At 36.5% G+C, this 20,488-nt stretch overlaps 1 protein-coding gene across 1 annotated transcript in view; it reads right to left on the bottom strand.

Annotated features, from left to right (window-relative positions):
- LOC100928969 (multiple epidermal growth factor-like domains protein 6) overlaps positions 1-20,488 on the bottom strand; it is a 402,703-nt gene that overhangs the window by 45,302 nt on the left and 336,913 nt on the right. The window contains exon 17 of the mRNA XM_031961116.1: positions 3,216-3,344. Coding sequence (XP_031816976.1) covers positions 3,216-3,344 — 129 coding nt within the window. The remainder of the gene's footprint in view (positions 1-3,215; positions 3,345-20,488) is intronic.

Raw genomic sequence — 20,488 nt, 5'->3', positions numbered from 1 at the left:
AACAGAGAAGCCTCTTCATCTGTATTAGAGAATTGTCTGAGGTACAGAGAAATTAAGTGACTTGCCCAGAGTCATACAGCTAACACATATCAGAAATAAGACTTCATGTAGCATCAATCTTTTTGTTTCTAAGATCAGCCCTCTATCTGCTAAGTAAGCTGTTTTTCAATTGCTAATAACTACAGGGATATTGACAACAGCTAACACTCACAGAGAGTTTTCCGATTCGGCCAAACACCTCACCTGTTGGTGCTTTCTAGTTTACAGAGTGCTTTCTAAGCATTAACTCATTTGAAGCTTAAAATTCACAAGAATATGGACCAATGAGAAAGCCACTGCAGCGCGAATTGGAAGACCCTAATCATAGGCCTCAGCCTCGTTATTTACCAGCTGTGTGACTGGGTACAAGTCAAAATGTCTCTGAGTTTGAGTTTCCTCATTGGCCCCAAACTCAAATATCAAAGCCATGTAAAGGAAAGGGCTTAGTTAACCTTAGATATCATCACAACATGTAGTAGCAGCAGAAGCATCATCCATTCTGTCATTTGAGGAAGCCTTTCTCCCATGTTCCCAACATCCAGAGTCTCCTCCACTAAATCCACCTTCCATTTCCTTGCTTATTTCTTGTATGGATCTAATTATTTTTATGCTGTCTTCCCTGTTAGAAGTTTTTTGAAGGCAGAGATTGTTTTTTGTAGTTATGCAATACCTGGTAAATAGCAAATGCTTAATAAATAACTTGTTCAATTTTCTTCAACATGTACCTATAGTTATACACATACATATAAACATTTGTATAAATTTATACACACACACACACACACACACTCTAATGATGATTTATAATCAATCATTAAGACTGGGTTAGAATCCTACCTCAGATATTTAAGAGCTGTGTGCCCCTGGCTAGTGGCCAAATTTCCCTGAGCCTCAGTATTTTCAACTGGAAAACAGGATGATTGGACTCAATAAAGTCTGCATGGTCTCTTCCATGTCTAGATCTGTCCTAGGAAATTCTCATAGACTAGACACGGAGCAATGGAGTTGGAAAAAACCTTAGAGATATTATCAAACTAATACACTGACTTTGGGGATGAGGAAATTAAACTCAACAAAGGGACAACAGACATCATGAGTTTTCAGAGCTAGGAAACTCATTTGATAGATGAGGAAAGAAAAGAAGTCTGTGGAAATCACATGATTTAACCAAGATCATAATTATAATAAGAAAGAAATTTGGACCCAATTCCTCCCCATAATTCACCACCTCACACTTAACTTCTATTGCTATCGCAATACTCTTTTTTGAACATTGGGTTTTCTGGCAAAAAGAAATAAAATCACCCATGCATTTCACATCTTTTCCATGATAATCCTTCTTGAGGAGGCAAGGTCTACCACAAGATGGCAGTGCAGCCCCATGAGTAATATCCACCTCCTCTTGCAGGTAAATTTCTTCAGCCTATTATAAATTAACAGATAATTTTGAAAGCTAAACAGCTGTAATTTTGGTGAACAGTTATTGGCTCATAAAATATAAATGATAAGTTGCACTCAGAGCCTTCTCCAAAACCCTCAATCACAGGTTTCAATATTTGCGCAATGCTCTAGCCAGGAGACATTTTTTCTCTCTCTAGTTTTCATCGTTTTGTGGTGTGAAAACAACTTCACAAGAACACGCCACAGATCATTTCATGCATGAGCTATGTCGCAAATTCGATCCAAAATAACTCTTGCTTCAGTTTAGCAAATTACCATGTGATAACATATTCACTTCTGGAGTTTCATAGTTTTAGGAGAGAGGTTTTATTCTACTTCCCAACATATCTTGAGGGGTGTATTGTTAGCTGTACTAATATTCCTTAGAACAGAACAAAAAACCAATTTCTGCCTTGGTTTACCCAAAATTCCAGTCAAGACCTCCCTTCTCCTGGACACTTTTAGTCTACTTTTCAAAAGCGACAGGGAAGTCTCAGTCACTATAGTGAATTAAGAATGAGTCTGCCCCTACTGTATTGTATTGTTCCACCCTATATTAACTTCACAGTCCATTTTAGGAAGAAATAGAGTTTGGAGTCTTTATCGCACTGGAAACAATTCTCTATTTTTTCATATTGTCCTTTAAACAGTGGCCCTTAAGCTGGGGTCTGTGAACTTAAAAACAAATCTGGATAACTGTATTTCAATAGAACTGGTTTCCTTTGTGAATTGATGTAATTTATTTTATGCATTTCCTGAAAAGGGGTCCACAGATTTTATAAGCCTGTCAGGGGTCCAAGGTAACCTGCCTTGACAGCATTTCCAGACAAAGGTATACACATACACATACATGTACACGTATACCTGCATGCATATGTACACATATACATGTATGAAAATACATAGGAGGTAGACTGATCAGAACTGACACATGATAGGACTATGAAGAAATCACTTCATCTCAGTGCCTACTGGAAATTCTTCTAAGACTTATGTGGTCAATCTGTATTAGTGGAGAATTCCTGACACTAATATGTGAAGAACAGATCCTGGTCATATCTCAAGGTGATTCCCACTTGCTAATACAAGTGATTTTATTTTCTGTGTGACTCTGATCAAGTCATTTAACATCAAACCAATGTTACAAGTGGTAGATGACATAATAGACAAAGTAATCTACTTGGAGTCATATCAGGAAAACCTGGGTCCATGTCCTTTCTCTGGCCCTAGCTGTCTGACCCTGGGCAACTTGTTTGTAGGAAAAATGGGGAGAACGTTACCCACAAGACCAACCTCATGAGGTTCTTGTGACAATCTGGTGAGTTAATATGTAAAGTGCTTTGCAAACCTAACAATGACATAAATACACTAGTCTTACCTACATGTAATATTATACAAAGGTTTGGTGAAAATGGGCTGGTCAGTGACATTGAGTGAAGCAATTTGGTATAGAATGTGAATTCCTAGGCTGTCCTTCATTCTCCAATGTGCCATTATTCCTTTGTTTATTCCATTCTTGAAGGCGAAGAAGTGGTCTAGGAAACCACTTTTTTTTTTTTCAAAATAGCCTCATGCAAAGGCCACTCCACGTGGCACCCAGGGGTAGACAATGACAAACCTGGAAAGATGCCCAGCTCGATCACTCGACCTCCAGAGCTGCCTCTGTTGAAAATGATGGGAGCTGACCTGCAAAAAGTCTGCTCACAAATTAAAGGAGAAAGGCAGGAAGAAATTACCTTCTTCGCAGAATGTTCCTGTCCACTCAGCTGGGCAGGTACAGGCTCCGCTCACAGGGTCACAAACAGCTCCATTCTTGCATTGACAGCTGAACCCACATCTTGGACCAAAAGTCCCCTCTGGGCATTCTGCACACAGACAAAAAGATATCTGGGAATTACACTGTGTCAGCTACTTCAGAATAGCACAGAGTGAACAGGGAGAGACCAGAAACCTTATTAAGCAGCCAAAAGGTGAGGAGCAGGGTCTCACTTGATCCCCCCAAATGCAGAATAAAATGACCATTAACAGCCAATTGGGAAGATGCTAGCCGAGACTCTGATGTGGGTAGCATGTGGTGGGCTTTATTGCCACATGTGCAGGGCCGAATGGGAGCTCCGAGAGTTCCCAGAGAGGCTACAATGTTTGCCACAACAGCAACGCAGGCTACGCTTTCCCAGATTACAACTCCCCAGGTCCTCATCTGGCTTGATGGACTGCACATAGTGTTCTAGAATTTTCTCTTTGCCCCACATCCTCTGAGCATTTAACCTGCTATGACAGGTGAGCAGAAGTATATTCCTTTCCCCCTTTTCCTGGGACCTTCCTTTTAAATTTTTTTTCTTCTCCCACATATACATCTTTTTAAATAAAGGAGGATGTTAACTCTGAGACAAATCTCAAAGGCGGGGAAACACCCACACAAATCAAGTCTCATCTGTGAGGTTATTTTAACAGCCCATCTAAATTATCAGTTTGAGGCTTGAGAAACTTCTCAACCATTTACAGTGTCAGCTTCCAAACAGGCAAAAATAGAAATAAGTTTTCATTTTCAGGCCACTTCCCTAAGGGGGAAAACAAGATAACTCTCAATGGGCACTTTTAAACTATATATTTGAAGGAATTGGCCAAAATAAAAAGCAAAATAAAATATTCCTTCCCTGGGTATAAAGCTATTGTTGTTTTGCTTTGCAAAAGCAATCTGTTTGTTACTTCTTTGTTTTGCTTTGTGTTCTGTAGCTCCATCACTTGTCAAGTAAACTTGAGCAACATTTATTAAGTATGATCTATGTGTCAAGGACATCACTGGAGGGAAGCGCTCATAAAAAGGTAAAAATAATACCTGACCTCTTGGAGCTTACAATCTAGTGGAGGAGATGATCTGCAAACAACTATGAATTTCCCTCATGGAAATCCCTCCTACAAATGCAGATCAAGCAATCGATTAATAACCATTTATGAAAGACCTACTGTGTGCCAGGAATTTGGGGTTTAGGGACATAAATACCAAAAAAGAAACAACCCCTACAAATTTATAACATCTAATTCATAATCTTAGAATGTTCCTTGTGGACTGGAAATTTGATTAACCTCCCTATCATCTTACATCTAATTCAAATCATTAAATAATCAATTTTTAAAAAATCATTAAATGCTAACTATGTACCAGGATTGAAGCCCAGATACTTCTTGACTTTCCATCCACTGTATCATACTCCAAAGAGATTTTGTTTATATTTATTGTGATATTTCTTGTGCAATTGAGAACTGTTAGGAACATCCAATATATTTTAATAATATATTAATATGATAATATTTTCATAACCATCATGTATTAGCATTCAAATATTTCATATTAAAGTGAGAATGCTTTCAATAATTAAGTATTAATTTTCATTAGTCAATTGGAATTTCTATCAGAATTAAGTTGTTTCAATCAATCCAGCTCTGTTCCCAAATTCCAATGGGGAGTTTTATATAATCCAAATACTGTCTCATTTCTGAATGCCAAGCCCAAAGCCTGTGACAGCTGCAGATGTACATGGAACCAATGGTGTTTGATAATTTAAAGAGGAAAAAAAAAACTTTTACAAATAAAAGGATAAGCATGGAATGCTGGACTTGAGGTTGTAAAAAAGAATGATAACATCTACTGGTCATCCTGCCATCTGGGGGAGGGGGTGAAGGGAAGGAGGGGAAAAATTGGAACAAGAGGTTTGGCAGTTGTCAATGCTGTAAAGTTACCCATACATATAACCTGTAAATAAAAGGCTATTTTTTAAAAAAATGAACACTGTGGATCTAGTAAGAGAGAAAAATTTCCAAGGACAGAAGAAAAACTGCTGCCTATAAGTAACTTGTCCATTAACCAACAAGTATCTGTTAAGTACTTACTATATAAGAGACACTATAATTGGTGCTGGGGATACAAAAACAGAAATCAGATCAATCATTTCCCATTCTAAGGGAGAACTTGACATATTCACTGATAAGTAAATACAAAGTATATACAAAGTAAGTGTTTTGGTTGATGGTCCTAGCAACTGGATGGATTAGAACAGGTTTTACATAAGGTGGTATTTGAGTTGAACTTTGAAAGAAACTAAGAGTTATAGAAGTCAAGGTCAAGATTTTTATCCATTCTTGGCACAGAAGGCCAATGCTTGTCCAATGAAAAGCCTGATGGCCAATTTGATAGAAATGCAGACAGCATGAAGGAGAGTACAATGGAGAAGGGAAAATAGTCTGGATTCAGTTTGGGAACTGCTTTAAATGGCAATAAAGGGTTTGCATTTGATCTTAGAGGTAATGATAATTTATGGATTATCCATGGTGCTACATCTAAACTTCAACATAATCTTTAAGCATGCAATGGCCCTGTTGGTAATTGGTATCTACTCTCTATTTTTATCTTTTTTTCTTTTCTTTTTTGCTGAGGCAATTGGGGTTAAGTGATTGCCCAGGGTCACACAGCTAGGAAGTGTTAAGTGTCTGAGGCCAAATTTGAATTCAGGTCTTACTGACTTCAGGGTTGGTGCTCCATCCACTGAGCCACCTAGCTGCCCCCTTTTTTTCTCAGATACTTATACCTACATGAAGCCATTGGGATCTTTCTGGTTGTTGTATACTATCTTTTGATATTACTCTGTCTTGATTTATACATGCCTAAACAGTCATTTATCCGTGCATATGTTGTATCATCCTAAGAAAATATCAACTCCTTGAGGGCAGATTTTTTTTTAAGCCCTTAGTATATAAAACATTGCCCTATGAACAACATAACTGACTTGTCAAAAAGAGTTTTAAGATTTCCAAAAAGCTTGACATATGTTATTTTATTCTCACTCTCTGGAAGGTTAAGTGCTATGATCATATGCATTTTAGAGATGAGGAAATTAAGACAGAGTGAGTTTAAATGATTTATTCAGGGTTACATGGCTAGGAAATATCCAAGACAAGATTTGAACTCGGGCTTTCCTGAATTTAAGTTTATCTAAGTTTAGACCACTTTGTGGCAGTTAATCAATATCTGGTGAATTAAATTGGACCAAAACCCCAGTGAGAAATCCAAGTAAAGATTATAGGTGAAGCAACCAAAATTCAGGTCTTAGTTAATACAGAAAAGGGGAAGAACATTTATGGAAAGATCTAGACTATCTTATGAATACCATATTTGTTTCTTTGTATTTCATCCTTTCCTGCTCCTTTCCCCTCATCTCAGGTCACAAATCTTAGCATATCTGTAGCATATGGAAATGGCCATGGTATGAAAAATGCCCTTCTGACTTAGAGACTTAGAATGGGAGCTTGGGGGGTGAGGGGAGTTAGCAATATCTCTTCAAGGGCAAGTATCCAAATAGCCCAGTTTCATGCAAATGTCCCGATAATAAAAAGCACAGGAGAGGTAATGCTAAAGATATAAGATATTCAGGCAGAATTATTTATAAACCAAATCATTCTGAAGCTGCCCATGAGGCATCAACAAGCCTTTAAGGGTCCCATGTGATCAGTGCTATAAGTAGGGCTGGAAACAACATAGCACTATAATAAACCCCGGGTAGTTATGGGAGGAGGCATAGCATTTACTCCACCAAATGGGGTTTATTTTTCCTCTGTACACTCCTCTTGGTAATACAAGCCCTAGAGTAAAGTGTGCTTCTGGATTTATGGACTAAGTGACACTGGGGGCTCTCCACAAAAGTCTAGGGATGATAATCTTTGCAGTGGCTTGCTGGCTAGTCTTGACATTAGTCACCACTGTTGAGGCTTTTAAAACTCTCAATAATAGTAAGACTCACTACTTATGGCGAGTTCCAAATGAACTCGCTGTGTTTGAATAAAAGACAGTGGGATTCCAGCCAATTAGTTTTTAGTGGTACCAGCCACTAAAAAGGCTTTGTGGATTTTTTTGGGTTTGTTTGTTCATCTTTTGTTTCCTTTCACTGCCTTGATTTCTGGATCCATTTACAGAGTAATCATTTGACCACCAAATAGAGCTAAAATGATCATCCTTTTAGTAGGGAGCACCTGATGCTCAACAAATCCAGAATATTTATTTTCAATAGAATAAAGTGGTGCTTCAGGGGACCAAGCCAAAAAAAAAGTCAGAGGGGGAGCCGTTCGATCATTTTCATTTCTTATGATGGAGGAAATTAAAAAAAAAAAAACAAACGAAAAACTCCAACATCAAAGTTCCATGGTATAAGAATAATACTGATATTAATCTAAGTATTGTAAGAGGGAATTAGTTAATAATCCAGATTTCTTCATATCTCAGTGGCTTTATTCATGCATTTGTTTCTAGGGTTAATAATGCATATTGGATTAGAGATCCTAAAGCTATAGCTCACGTTTGTCAATTACCACTTCCATTTGGGTTTTAAATTAGGCCATAGGAAGTACCATTAGGAGCCCAGAAATTCCAGAGAAGAATAAAGGAGTGTAAGTTGATTAAAAAATATTTCTGGTTATAACTAAGGCCATTTAGCATTTGTTGGAGAAGGTGTTTTGCCAATACCATGTTAATCTCTGCTTCAAAGGATATAGTGGCACTAATGTGAGGGAAAGGATTGTGACTTTGTGGCTGGAGGCACCACCTCCTATAAAATTCCTTTTCTGATCATGCCATCTGCACCTCCTTCCCCTATGGCATCCTCCCTCATTTGTTAGAATTTCCTCTTTTTTGACATTATTTTATATCTACTTTGTTCATAACCTTCATAAGAGAATTTAAGCTTCTTGAGGGAAGAGACCTTATTTATTTGTTTGTTTACTTATTTATTTATTTTTTGCTGAGGCAACTGGGGTTAAATGACTTGCCCAGGATCACACAGCTAGGAAGTATTAAGTGTCTGAGGCCACATTTGAACTCAGGTCCTCCTGACTTCAGGGCTGGTGAGCATGAGACCTTTTTATTTTTAACTTTTTATCCTTAGTTTCTATCATACGGTCTTGCACAAACCAACATAGGAATGCATGTATGTGCATGTGACATATATGTATCCATATCACACAAATACACTTATGACCTCACATATAAACACATGGGTGCATATTGCAGTGGAAATAGGCACATTTGCATATATACATAACACACAATGCCATATATATGGCATGTATGCATATGTACATCTGTGACTGTATGTGCATTCTGTGTATGCATTGTATACATGTGTACGCTGCAGATCTGTGTGCATTTGTGTGAGTGAAAAGGAACCTCTGTGCCAGAGGGAAAAGATTGAATCTTTTACGATCTGAAATTTTCAGAGAAGCTCCATTACTTTATGCCTCATGCGGTGACCGTATGTAATGTCTAAAGACATCTAGATTTCTGTGTTGGCACTTTATCTGAATGGGAGGTCTAGTTGAAACCCTTGTGACACTTGTTTCTAGACTTTGACATTAGAGGAAGGAGTTCAAAGGAGGAACAACCATTAGGGGAAAGTAGTGGGAAGATTAAAAGTGGTCTAGTCCATGGGTGGTTAGGAGACCCAGATGAAAAGTGGGCTGAATCATGAATAGTCAAACCCTACAGTAACCCTTTCATCTTTCAACCATCCTTTGAACTGAAATCAACCTCAACAACTGAAGATGAAAAGCATCCAAAGATATGACAAGTACCTTTAAATTACCATGGACAGTTACTGGCTGTGATCGGGTGTTGTAGGATACTCTGTGAGTGAGCAGACACAACACCCAAAAGCTCTTTCATCCTCAACACTGAACTCTAATTGTTGAACAGGCTGCTGGAGCCAAATATGTTTGAAAATAGCTTAGAAACCAATAGATTGCACACTTGAATTCAAATGGTTGGCTAAGATAGCCAACACTAAAACGGGAATGCACTGGGAGTTCAACAGCTTGGAAGATGTACTAAAATATAACCAAGAGAGGAGAGGTAAAAGGAGAGAGAGGGGGCAGGGGAGAAAGAGGGAGGGAGAGAGAGGGGAGGAAGGAACAGAGGGGAAGAGAGAGAGAAAGATGACAAGAGGGAGAGAGAGAAAGGAAAGGAAAAGGAGAAAAAGAGAGAGGGACAAAGGGAGAGAGAGAGAGAAAGAGAGAGAGAGAGAGAAAGAAAGAGAGAGAGAGAAGAGGAAGGAGGAGGAGGAGGAGGAGGAAGAAAAGGAGGAGGAGGAAGAGGAGGAGAAGGAGGAAGAGGGAGGAGAAAGGTAAATTCATTCCTTGATCCTATTCACTCACATGCTAGATTGCATACACCAAGACAATGTGTGCTTATTCTATTTGAATTTTTTCCCTACGTAACTGGCTTCACAGAGACATGGGCTGGTAGGTGTCACAATTATGATGATGCTTCATGCAGTCATTTAAGTATCCTCAGGATTATCTGCAATGACCAGCAGCAGAAAAGCAGCAAAGAAACACATAACAATGTAAGAATGAATTTTACCCTTGAAGCAACAGGCAGCTTTACAATTGGAGATGACATTCAGAACTATGTAATCATAATTCTTACACTGGAGATTTATTGAATGCTCTTTTTTTAGAAATAAATTTCACTTCAAAGATATAATGATTCCTGATGCCAGATGGACAAAAGACAACTCTAACAAAATTTGAAGCAGGAAATACAGGTTTGGGCTTTGCAATCAATTTTCCTAAATAGCATTTTAGAAATATTTGAGAAAACTGGAAAAATAATGAGGAAATTCTACGAACAAAAGAGTATCATCCAGTTTTACTTTATAGATGAAAACAAGTGAAAAACTTGAAGTTTACTATCCTTTGTATAGATTTCAGTGATGTCTATGGTAATTATTTGTAATTTTAGGGCAGCTAGCCACCTTCTTCTCTTCTACCTCTTAGAATCCTTGATTTCTTCTAAAACAGTTCAAGTGCCTTGCCCTCCAGGAAGTGTTTCCTCAACTTTCCTTATCCCTATTTATTAACATTCTTGACCCATTGACATGAAATTGTTATTGCTTTTTCATATGCTCTGTATTTTCTGTTGTCTTAGTAAAATGTAAATTCTTGGAAGGAGGGACTGTTTTACTTTGGTAGGGATATAAAGGTATGACATAAATTATACCTGTTTCAATATATTATTATAGGAATCTGTCTTTCTCTTGACATTGCTGTCAAAGGTCAAAGTTGCTATTTCTATTGTTTTACTCCTGGTTCCTACTGATTTCTTTAGGCAATTTCCACTTAGAAAAACACCTATAATAGCTTCTATTGCTTGATAAATCCACAGCAAGAACCCTGAACTTTAAAGGATGTGATTAGTTTCTATGTTTCTGACAATTCCTTCCAATTAGCCAAACGTATTCAATTAGATTAACCATCTAGATTTGAAAGGCTTTAGAGGAGATGATAGTTTGTATTTTCAAAATGGATTTCCCTGGAAATTCCTCCTACTTAATTTTTAAACTATTTGGAATTTTGGTAGGAAGTATATGTTTTTTGACTACTGAGAAAATTATCTTTGCTAATAAAGATTTTGTGGGAAATCAACAAGCTATTCTTTTATAAGGCCATATAGTTTGTTAGATATAGGAAAACCATCAAACTCTTTGATCTCAAAGTTGTCATGAAAATTAATCTTTATTGAGGAATTAATATATTTATCATAATTTTAAAGTCTTGTTAAGAACTAATCAAGATATTAAAATATAAAAAATTGGGTCTGTATTGATGAATATAATATTTTACTATCTTGTCAGGTATATACTGAATGTGAATATTTAATATAGTGTATGTGTGTGCGCACACATGTATACCATGGCATATACCATCAATCAAAATGTAATATATCCTTTTTTTCTCATATACTTTAAATATACCAACTGATAATGCATGCTTCATTGGGTAAAAAATTACTTAAGGCTTTAGGATTAACTTGGAAAAGTCTTTTGATATTATATTCCTCCGAATAATCTTTTTTTCTTCTGAGTAATCATTCATAAAGGAGGAAATGGTCTATGAAACCAAAGATAGTACAACATTAAGAATTTACATCAGACAATATAAAAATCACACAGATTCTCATCTGTGTGCCATCAATAGCTCAAAATTCTAAGTACAACTAAGTTAGTGCCATCTGAATATTGTGACAGCATTCTATCACTGAAATCCTCTTACATGTTTCTCTTTGGGAACAAAAGAGAGCAAGATTAAAATAAATTGAAATTTAAAGGGAATATAAATATCAAGGTGATGTATGAGAGACGTTGATATTTTGATCCCTTCGGTCACAGATTTTTAAAGATTCAATAATGGATTTTGAAATATCCCTTGTGGCCCATGTGCAATGTGGCCAGGGGAACATGACCTACTTGACCTTTGTTGACTTTCAATCATAGTTTGTCAGCTTCAGGTTGCTCCACTCTCAGTTGTAAGATTCAGTATAATAGAATTTCCTGTAATATCTGTCATGCCTTATTCTTGTTGGAAGATTTGGGATAATCTCAATGACATTATATGAACTTCTTCCTTGAGATTTTGAGTTCCAAGTTGGATTTGCAAAATACACTAATGACATGGAAAATCTCACAAAGGTAGACAACTAAGAAATCTGGGCTCTTTCTTAGCTAAGCTAAAATAAGCCAAGCTAAGCATTCAGTGGGTTCATTTTCTTCCCTTCCCCACATTCAGACAATTGATTAATGATGACACCAAAATCCAGTGAGTAAGACAGACAGTATCTTAAAATAGTAGGAAAAAAATTTTCCCCAGTTTCTTCAGTTTTACTTGTCTTCATTAAGGAAGAAACAAGTGAAACTACATTCAATATGAGCAATGTTGTCTGTGAAGTCAACTTGCAGTTATTTTCTTTATGCTTAGAAACAAACTATTATGTTCAATCAAGCATTTAAAATTGAGCAACTTCAGGCTCTTTGAAAATTGATTAAATACACATTTTCAAACTGATTTCTTTCTCATTCAGCTGTCTCCCATGGATCTGGACAATTACCAAATAAAAATTCCCTCCTACATTGCTTATGGACCCCATCTCTAAATGCGATGTGGAAACAGGACTATCATGGAAAGATGCAGGTTTGTTAACATATTGATGAATCACATCCAAGGCACTTGAAATGAAAAGACAGAAAAATGCAGAGACTGAAGGATGTGAAGATTTGGTGTCTGGATGTCTCTGACAACATATTGGTCACTGAACATTACCAAATCATAGAATTACAGCATTAGAAGGGTCCTCAACAACAGACTAAAACAACCTAGACCCAAAAAACATTCAAACTAATACAAAATCAATAAGAGCCCATCAAGCCTTTGTTTGAAGATCTCCAGTGAAAGGGGAACCTATTCTCTTCTGACACAGTCCATTTCATTTTGGGATAACTTTAATTGTTATGAAATTTGTCTTGATATCAAATTTACATTTTTTCTTTATTGTTATCACTCAGTCCTCCTAGTTTTGTTCTCTGGAGCCAATTTTTTTTAAAAAGTATTTACTCATTTATTAGAAAAAAATAAAGCAAATATTCATGGCATTTAATTTATTTATTTAATATATTTCCCCAGTTACATTTAAAATAAATATCTTACATTTGTTTGTAAGATTTTTGAGTTCTAGGTTCTCTCCCTTATCCCTACTCCCAATTAAAAAACCACATGTACAGTTAGGAAAAACATTTCCATAAAAGTCACGCTACAAAAGAAAACAGATTTCTCATCCTAATTAAAAAAAACTCTCAAGAAAAATAAAGAGAGAGAGGAGAGAGAGGAGAGAGAGAGAGAAAGAGAGACAGAGACAGAGACAGAGACAGAGACAGAGACAGAGACAGAGAGAGAATGTTTCAATTTGTATTCACACACAATCAGTTCCTTCTCTGGATAGGAAAGGATTTTTCATCATAAGATCATAAGTCCTTCAGAGTTTTCATGGATCATTGTTCTGCTGAGAATAGCAAAGCCATTTACATTTGTGATTATTCCACAATATTGCTATTACTTTGTATAAAGTGCATTTCTCTTTGCTTGAGTTCATGGAGGACTTTCCAGGTTACTTTTTTCTGAGAGCATCCTGCTCATCATTATTCATAGAACAATAATTATATACATAATAATAATACAAACACAAAACATACTTTATTGAGCCATTCCCAATTGATGGGCATTTCCTCAATTTCCAATGTTTTACCCTGAGAAGAGAGCTACTATAAATATTTTTGTACATATGGGTCATTTTCCTTTTTTTTTTTTTTTTTTTTTTTTTTTTTTTTCGTGACTCTTAGGGGTGTACTTAGGCCAAAGAACATGCATGAATTTATAGCCCTTTGGGCATACATCATATCTTTTGATCATTTATCAATTGGGGCATGGCTCTTACTTTTTCTAAATTTGACTCATTTCTTTGGAGCCAAATTTTAATGAGACAAGATTACATGATTAACATTATAACCACCCTGATTCTACTTTACATGAAGCTTAATTTACCCAGTGAGTCCAACCTATCCTCAGGAGGTAGAAAATCAAGACCCTTAATCTTCCACACAAATTGCATATATCCTATACATACACAGTTGCTTGCATGTTATCTATCATATTATAATATGAACTCCTTGAGGAAGGAACCATATTTTTGGATTTCTTTGTATTTCTAAAGTTTAATTATCTTAGCAATATTCTTAAATTATGCTACCCAGAATTGAATATACTACTTCAGATATAGTCTGACCATGGCAGTCTTTATGCTAGGAAGTTATGTCTTTCAATGTTACTCAAGATAATTTTATGTTTTTTGGGGGAGACTGGTTACTATTTTGCAATGGTGACCCATATTAGGCTGGCAGTCCACTAAAATTTCCATATCACTTTCAAAATCAGTCCTATTTAATTACATCTCCTGATCCTATACTTGTGAAATAAAATATAAGTTCTCTGAAGGCAAGATCTTTTTTTTTTTAAATCTCAAAGGACTTAACATTAATGCCTAATACATTTTTGAGGTTCATAGATAGAGGGAGGATTAAGAACCCTCTGTAATTTATAATCAAATGATCACAGATTTAGAGCTAGTACAGCCTTCAAAAGTTACCAGGTGTCTTCCTCTCATTTTACAAATGAGAAAATGGAGATAAAACAGGCTGACTTGTCCAGGGTCACATACCTGGTCTTTGAGGTAGAATGTAAATTCAAGTCTTCTTGGCTTCAAGTCAAATGTGCTATGTACTGAGACATACTATCATGTCAGAGATTTGTCTGGGGGCAGTTAGAAGTTTTTATATGTCAAAGATCACATGTTGCTAATAATTATCAATAGTAGAAATTGAACCCATATTTTCTTCAGCTACAATTCTTTATCTACCGGCCATGACACTTCTTACTTTGTACAAGATAGGGGCTTAAAAATGTCTGTCAAATTGAATTGTAGTGAATATTTGAACTCAATGGTTCAAATCAATATATGATGCAATAAAATTAATGTGGAGGATCCTTGAATCCCAGGAATCCTTCATCAGAGTTTGCTTGAGTTTGGGTCTTCTTTAGGATCAAAGAGATTTGGATATCTGTGAAAAAAAAATTCCCTAAGTAGTACCAGAGGACCATTCAGAAGGAAAAAAAATCTCATCAGTCATCTGAAATTAATTATCTTAGTTGTATTATTACTTCCAGAATTATTAGTTACAGAAAAAGCTTAGATAAAAAGGAAACAAACAAACAAATAGTCCCTTCCTAAGAGCATGCACTTTACTAGGTGAACATGACCTTCACATAAAAATATAAGTGCAAAATGATAACGAAAGAAGAAAAATAATTTCAAGAGGAGGAGAATACTAAAACTGATGAGGTTAAGAAAGGTGTAGGAGTTTGGAAATGAAGGAATATATGGACTTTGCAAGGGAAAGATGAGGGAAGAGTAGAAGACAAGCATGAGGCACCACTTTTATCAAAAGTACAGAGATGAGATATCAGCTATCATTTGTGTCTTAGCCATCTAATGGACCACTTTGACTAGAAAAGCGAATGTAGTAAGGGAAACAATAGGAACTAAGACTCAAAAGTTGGAAGGAAGCCCAACTGTTGAGAGTTTAAATTTCAGATGGATGGTTTTGTATTTTATCCTAGAATGAGGAATCATTTAAGATTTTTGAGTGTGTATGTGGGTATATATGACATAAAATATTAATTTGACTACTTTGAGGAAGATATGTTAAAAGTTGGAGAACTAGTATAGAATGACCAACCAATGAACTATCATAATGGTCTAGGTGAGAGATTACAAGAGCCTCTAGAAGCAAAACATTTACTGGTGAAGGAAAGTAAGATTTTGTCACAAACTATCTCCTGGGCTTCTTCATGAAAGATTCTAATGCATATGGATGAAAGGAAAGAAATAAGTATTTATTAAGCACCTACTCTGTGCTTATATTATCTAATTTGATCCTTACAATAGCCTTGGGAAGGAGGTGATAGTATAATTCCCACTTTACAGTTGAGGAAACTGAGACACACAGAATGTAAGTGACTTCTTTAGGATAATAAAATTTATGTATCTAAAGTTAGATTTGAATACAAGACTTCCATATTCCAGGTCCAGTGGTTTATGGGACAAATACATCTGTACTCTATGTGCCTTTCTAGATGACTCTGGGTTAAGTTTGAGGGAGCTTTTTGCATGTCAAAAAAGAAAAAAAAGACAAGGGTGAGTGATAGCTGATCAAAGAAAGAAAAGCTGAGGAATAATTCAGTATATAGTTTAATGAGTTTGAGATGCAATATTTGTTTCAGGTGTTATAGAATAAGCCTAGAAATCAGTGGTTAGTTCTCATCTATCAGAGTAAATGAACCCCCATGGAAGTAAAGATTAATTTTCAGTCTGCCCCAAAGAGAAACAACCACAACAGTGACATCGGGCCATCAGTCAAAAAATGCTGATGGTACAAGAAGGAGCTGTACAGGGGAGGGCGGGTCGAGTGATTTCTGGATGATTCACTGCATTATATTTTGCGCTTTGCCAGGCATCTAATTCAGGGCTCTGGAATTGTGCGCTAAGAATAATTAAGGATTACTGTGGGCAGCTAAGCAGCCATATTTACCAACACACAAGGAGAATTTTAAACCCAGTTATGATTGGCAGAAACCTATGAAGAAGAAAAACAAATAAAAAAGGAGGCTTTTCAGAACCTTCAGAATGAAAAGGGCAAATTCCTGGCATCGTTGGTTATATTAACAGAGGCACAGAGCCCATGAGCAGTTTCTGACTTCACTAAGTCTACAGTTTGATCCAGGCTGGAAGGTGGCTCACGCCAAATCCCATTCAGAACTTTCATGCCTTTATGGCGACAGTAAAGCAGGCAGGTTGGCCACAGTATCCACCACCAGTGGCATCCAGCCAAAGAGAAAATGTAGACTCATGGAGACAGGTCTGGTGTCAGAGGCAAGAAGTTGTTTTTGTTTGGTTGGGTCCAATTCTTCATGATCCTATTTGGAGTTTCCTTGGCAAAGATACTTTGCCATTTCCTTCTCCAGCTCATTTTACTGATGAGGAACCAAGGAAAATAGGATAAAGGGACATGACCAGGACCACACAATTAGTATGTATCTGAGGCTGGATCTCTCTATTCCCTGTGCCATCTAGCTGTCCCTGGATTCAGGAACTCCCAAGTTCAAATTCTGACTCTGGGCAAGTGACTTTACCTCTCACTTTTTAAGGCAATTCTCTATGACTAGGTTGTAGATGTGACCTGCAATTGTAGAGGGAATTTTCCTACTGCAAGTGGCCCATGACAATTAAAAAGTAGGCTGATCTAAAAAAAAACAGACAAACAAATAAACTGACAAAGAAAATGAATGGATGAGATTTTGAGAGATGGGGTGAGCAAGTCATTCTTCACTTTGGTAATGATTTACATGTGCATTATTTGTCAATATTTTACAGATTATAGACTTCTTTAGGTCCCTGGAAAACTGGTGGCTGAAAAAAAGTATCCAAATTTAAGATCCTGAATTCCTGACAGCTACAATGGAAATGTTACTGTATTGGGTGGCCTCTGGGTTTGAGTGTTTGATGAAACACAAGTTTTTCCTCCATTAGTCAAGTCAACAATAAATTAATGAGCATTTATGAAATGATTGCTGTATGCCAGGCATTGTGCTTTGCACTGAGAATACAAATAAAGGGAAAAGGTTGTCCATTTCTTTTCACAGAAAATTATTCAGCTCTGACAGTAATAATTCAATCAATCAATTGGTCAACAAGCACTGAAGTGCTTCCTATTTTCTCTAATATTCCTGCTAAACAGTGGGGATACAAATAAAAATAAGCAAGACAGTTACTGTTCCGAAGGAACTTTCTCACTTTTTTCTTTTTAAAAATAAGTATTTTGCTTTTAATTTGTGAAATAAAATAACCATTTCCACAACACAGGAAATAAAATGATAATTTTACCTGAAACTGAAAATGTATAATATACAACTTGCTATTTCTTTTAAATATATAAAAAGCTATCATGTAAATTTCTTTTTTTCCTTCCCCCCCAAAGGTGACTATCATTAGCCCCCTTATGTGTGTATACTTAAAAGCATTCTATGAAAAAAATATAAACAGCTAAGTATTTATAGATTACATACTGAAGGATGGGGAAAAAATCTCAAGAAATGCTCTATAACATCTGAGAAGACCAGGAAAAATTTCTTGCAGAAGGTAGGATTTGAGATGAGTCTTGAAGGGACTCAAGAAGAGGCAAGGTGAGGAAAGAAAGGATTTCAGATCTGCAGGATAGTTACCTTAAAAGGAGAGATGGGAGAGAATGTTGTTTTCAGGGCCAGTCAAGACTAGTGCAAATGTAGCAGTGCAAGAGTAAAGTCTATTTTGGGAAAGTAACCATGGGCCAGTTAATGATCTACTTTAAATTTCAAATGGAGGTCTTTATATTTGATCCTGGAGGTAATAGGGAGCATTGGAATTTAGTGATGGATCAGTATGTATGACATGATCAGATTCAAATTTAGGAAATTTAAGAAAAGTCACTTTGGAATGTTATTGGAGAATGAATTAAAGTTGGGAAAGAATGAGACATGGACCTGAAGTCTATTGCAATAATCTAGGTGAGGGCTGATGAGGACCTGAACTAGGTTGGTGGTTGAGCAAATAGAGGAGAAGGGGAAAATGCTGTGAGAGGAGAAATGATAAAACTTGGAAACACAATTGGGTAGGGTGAGTGAAAGTGAGAAGTCAACCATGACATTCAAGTTGTGAGTTTGAATAACAGGAAGGATCAAGATCTGGAAATAATAAGAAAGTTTGGAAGAGAGAAAATCTTTGGGGAATGGTAATGAGCTGTGTTTTGGGTGTGTTGAACTTAAAATACCTATGGTATCAACATTTCCAGTTTTCCAAAAGGGATTTGTTGATATGGGAATATCAGGGAAGTATAGGGTTAGAAATATAGATCTGGGAATCATATGCAAATTGAACCATTGAGAGTTCATGAGATCATCAGATGAAATAATATAGAAAGAAAAGAATGGAGGGCCCAGAGAGATCCTTAGAGGACATCTCTAATTAGGAAACCTAACATGAGTGAAGAACTAACAAAGGAGATTAAGAAAAAGTGAAGCAGGTGAGAGGGGTGTCATGAAAACCTGAAGAGGAAAGAATTATCCATAAAGAGGTGATATGCTAATAATTAATAATACTGATTAATAACTACCTAGTTGACCTCTTGATTGACAGTACTAAATGCTGCAGAAATGTCAAGGAGGTCTGGTGTTTAAAAAAAAGTCATTAGATTTGGAAATTAAGAGATCACTGATAACTTTGAAGAGAGCCGTTTCCATTGAATGATGAAATAAAAAGCAAAATTGCAGAAGATTTAAAAAGAATTAGAGGCAAAGACATGGGGCAATTAGTTTATTGTGCTTTTTTAGTGAGTTTAATTGAAAAGAGAAAAAAGAGATAAGATGATAGTGGGGATGGCAGGATCGAATGGATATTTTTTTTTGAGAATGGCAGAGTTTTAGGCACTAAAGAAGAGGCATGTATATATCAAGAGTGATGTAGGAGAGGGAATGATAACAGGGGTCCAGGGTGGAGTTAATCTTCAGCAGAAGTCAGATAGAATCAAGGGGATATTTAAGGAGGTTGACTTTGGCAAGATCCTTTGTCTAGGACCAGAACTCATAAGATAATGAGGAATTATTTAAGAGGATTATGAGATAAAGAAGTGGAGAAAAGGGAACTTTTGGCCAATGGCTTCAATTTATTTTTCAATTGAATTATTCAATGAGGTCCTCACATATAATGGAGATGGAGCTGGGACTGAGTGCTTTGGGAGGTTGAAGAAAGATGAGATGGTTAGAGATTTCCATGGATATTGCGATAGTGAATTGATTAAGGATGTGTGAAATAATTCCTTGGATGTAGTGATGAACCAGTTGAAAGAAAATAATCTGCATTTATACTAGACCCAATCAGAATGGTCTTGTCATTTCTTTCAGCTCAGTTCAGTAGGATAAATAAAGGAGAGTGGTGAATAATCAGGGATTGGGGAGTGGTAAGACATGATCAGGGACAGGGCATGGAGGTGAAACATTCAAGAGCAGAGGATAGTGTAGAATTAAAATAATTCACTAAAGGTCTGAGGTACAGAAAAGAGGAGATTATAGATTAGTTAGTGCAAAGGTGATTACTTGGGAAAGAACTGGAGAGAGTTGCATTAAGAATGACAATGAGAAACATGAGTATGAGTTGTAAAGTATATGAAATGATAGAGCTCATCAATATAAAATGGCATAATTGTAAGTAATTCCAAAATGAAAGATATGATTATGTGTGTAGCTGGGGTAGAGAAGTACATGAAGGGAAGGGAGTAGATTGGAAAACTGGCAAGTTAGGGTTGTTGAGGAAACATCCACAGGCATGGTGGAGACCCCTAGTCTGAGGGGGGTTAAGGAGTAGAAAGGAACGAGACAGCTATTGAATTAATAAAAAAGGCTGGATAATGCCTGAGATATTGACAGAGCCCAGGATCTGCATTGGGTGATAAATTTAGGTAGCATGAACTTCAAAGGAGGGGATATTATTGAC

Source organism: Sarcophilus harrisii, chromosome 3, assembly GCF_902635505.1.
Source record: "Sarcophilus harrisii chromosome 3, mSarHar1.11, whole genome shotgun sequence".
Classification (NCBI taxonomy): domain Eukaryota; kingdom Metazoa; phylum Chordata; class Mammalia; order Dasyuromorphia; family Dasyuridae; genus Sarcophilus; species Sarcophilus harrisii.
The sequence above is the reverse complement of the archived record's forward strand: the minus strand, read 5'-3'. Positions and strand labels throughout refer to the sequence as shown.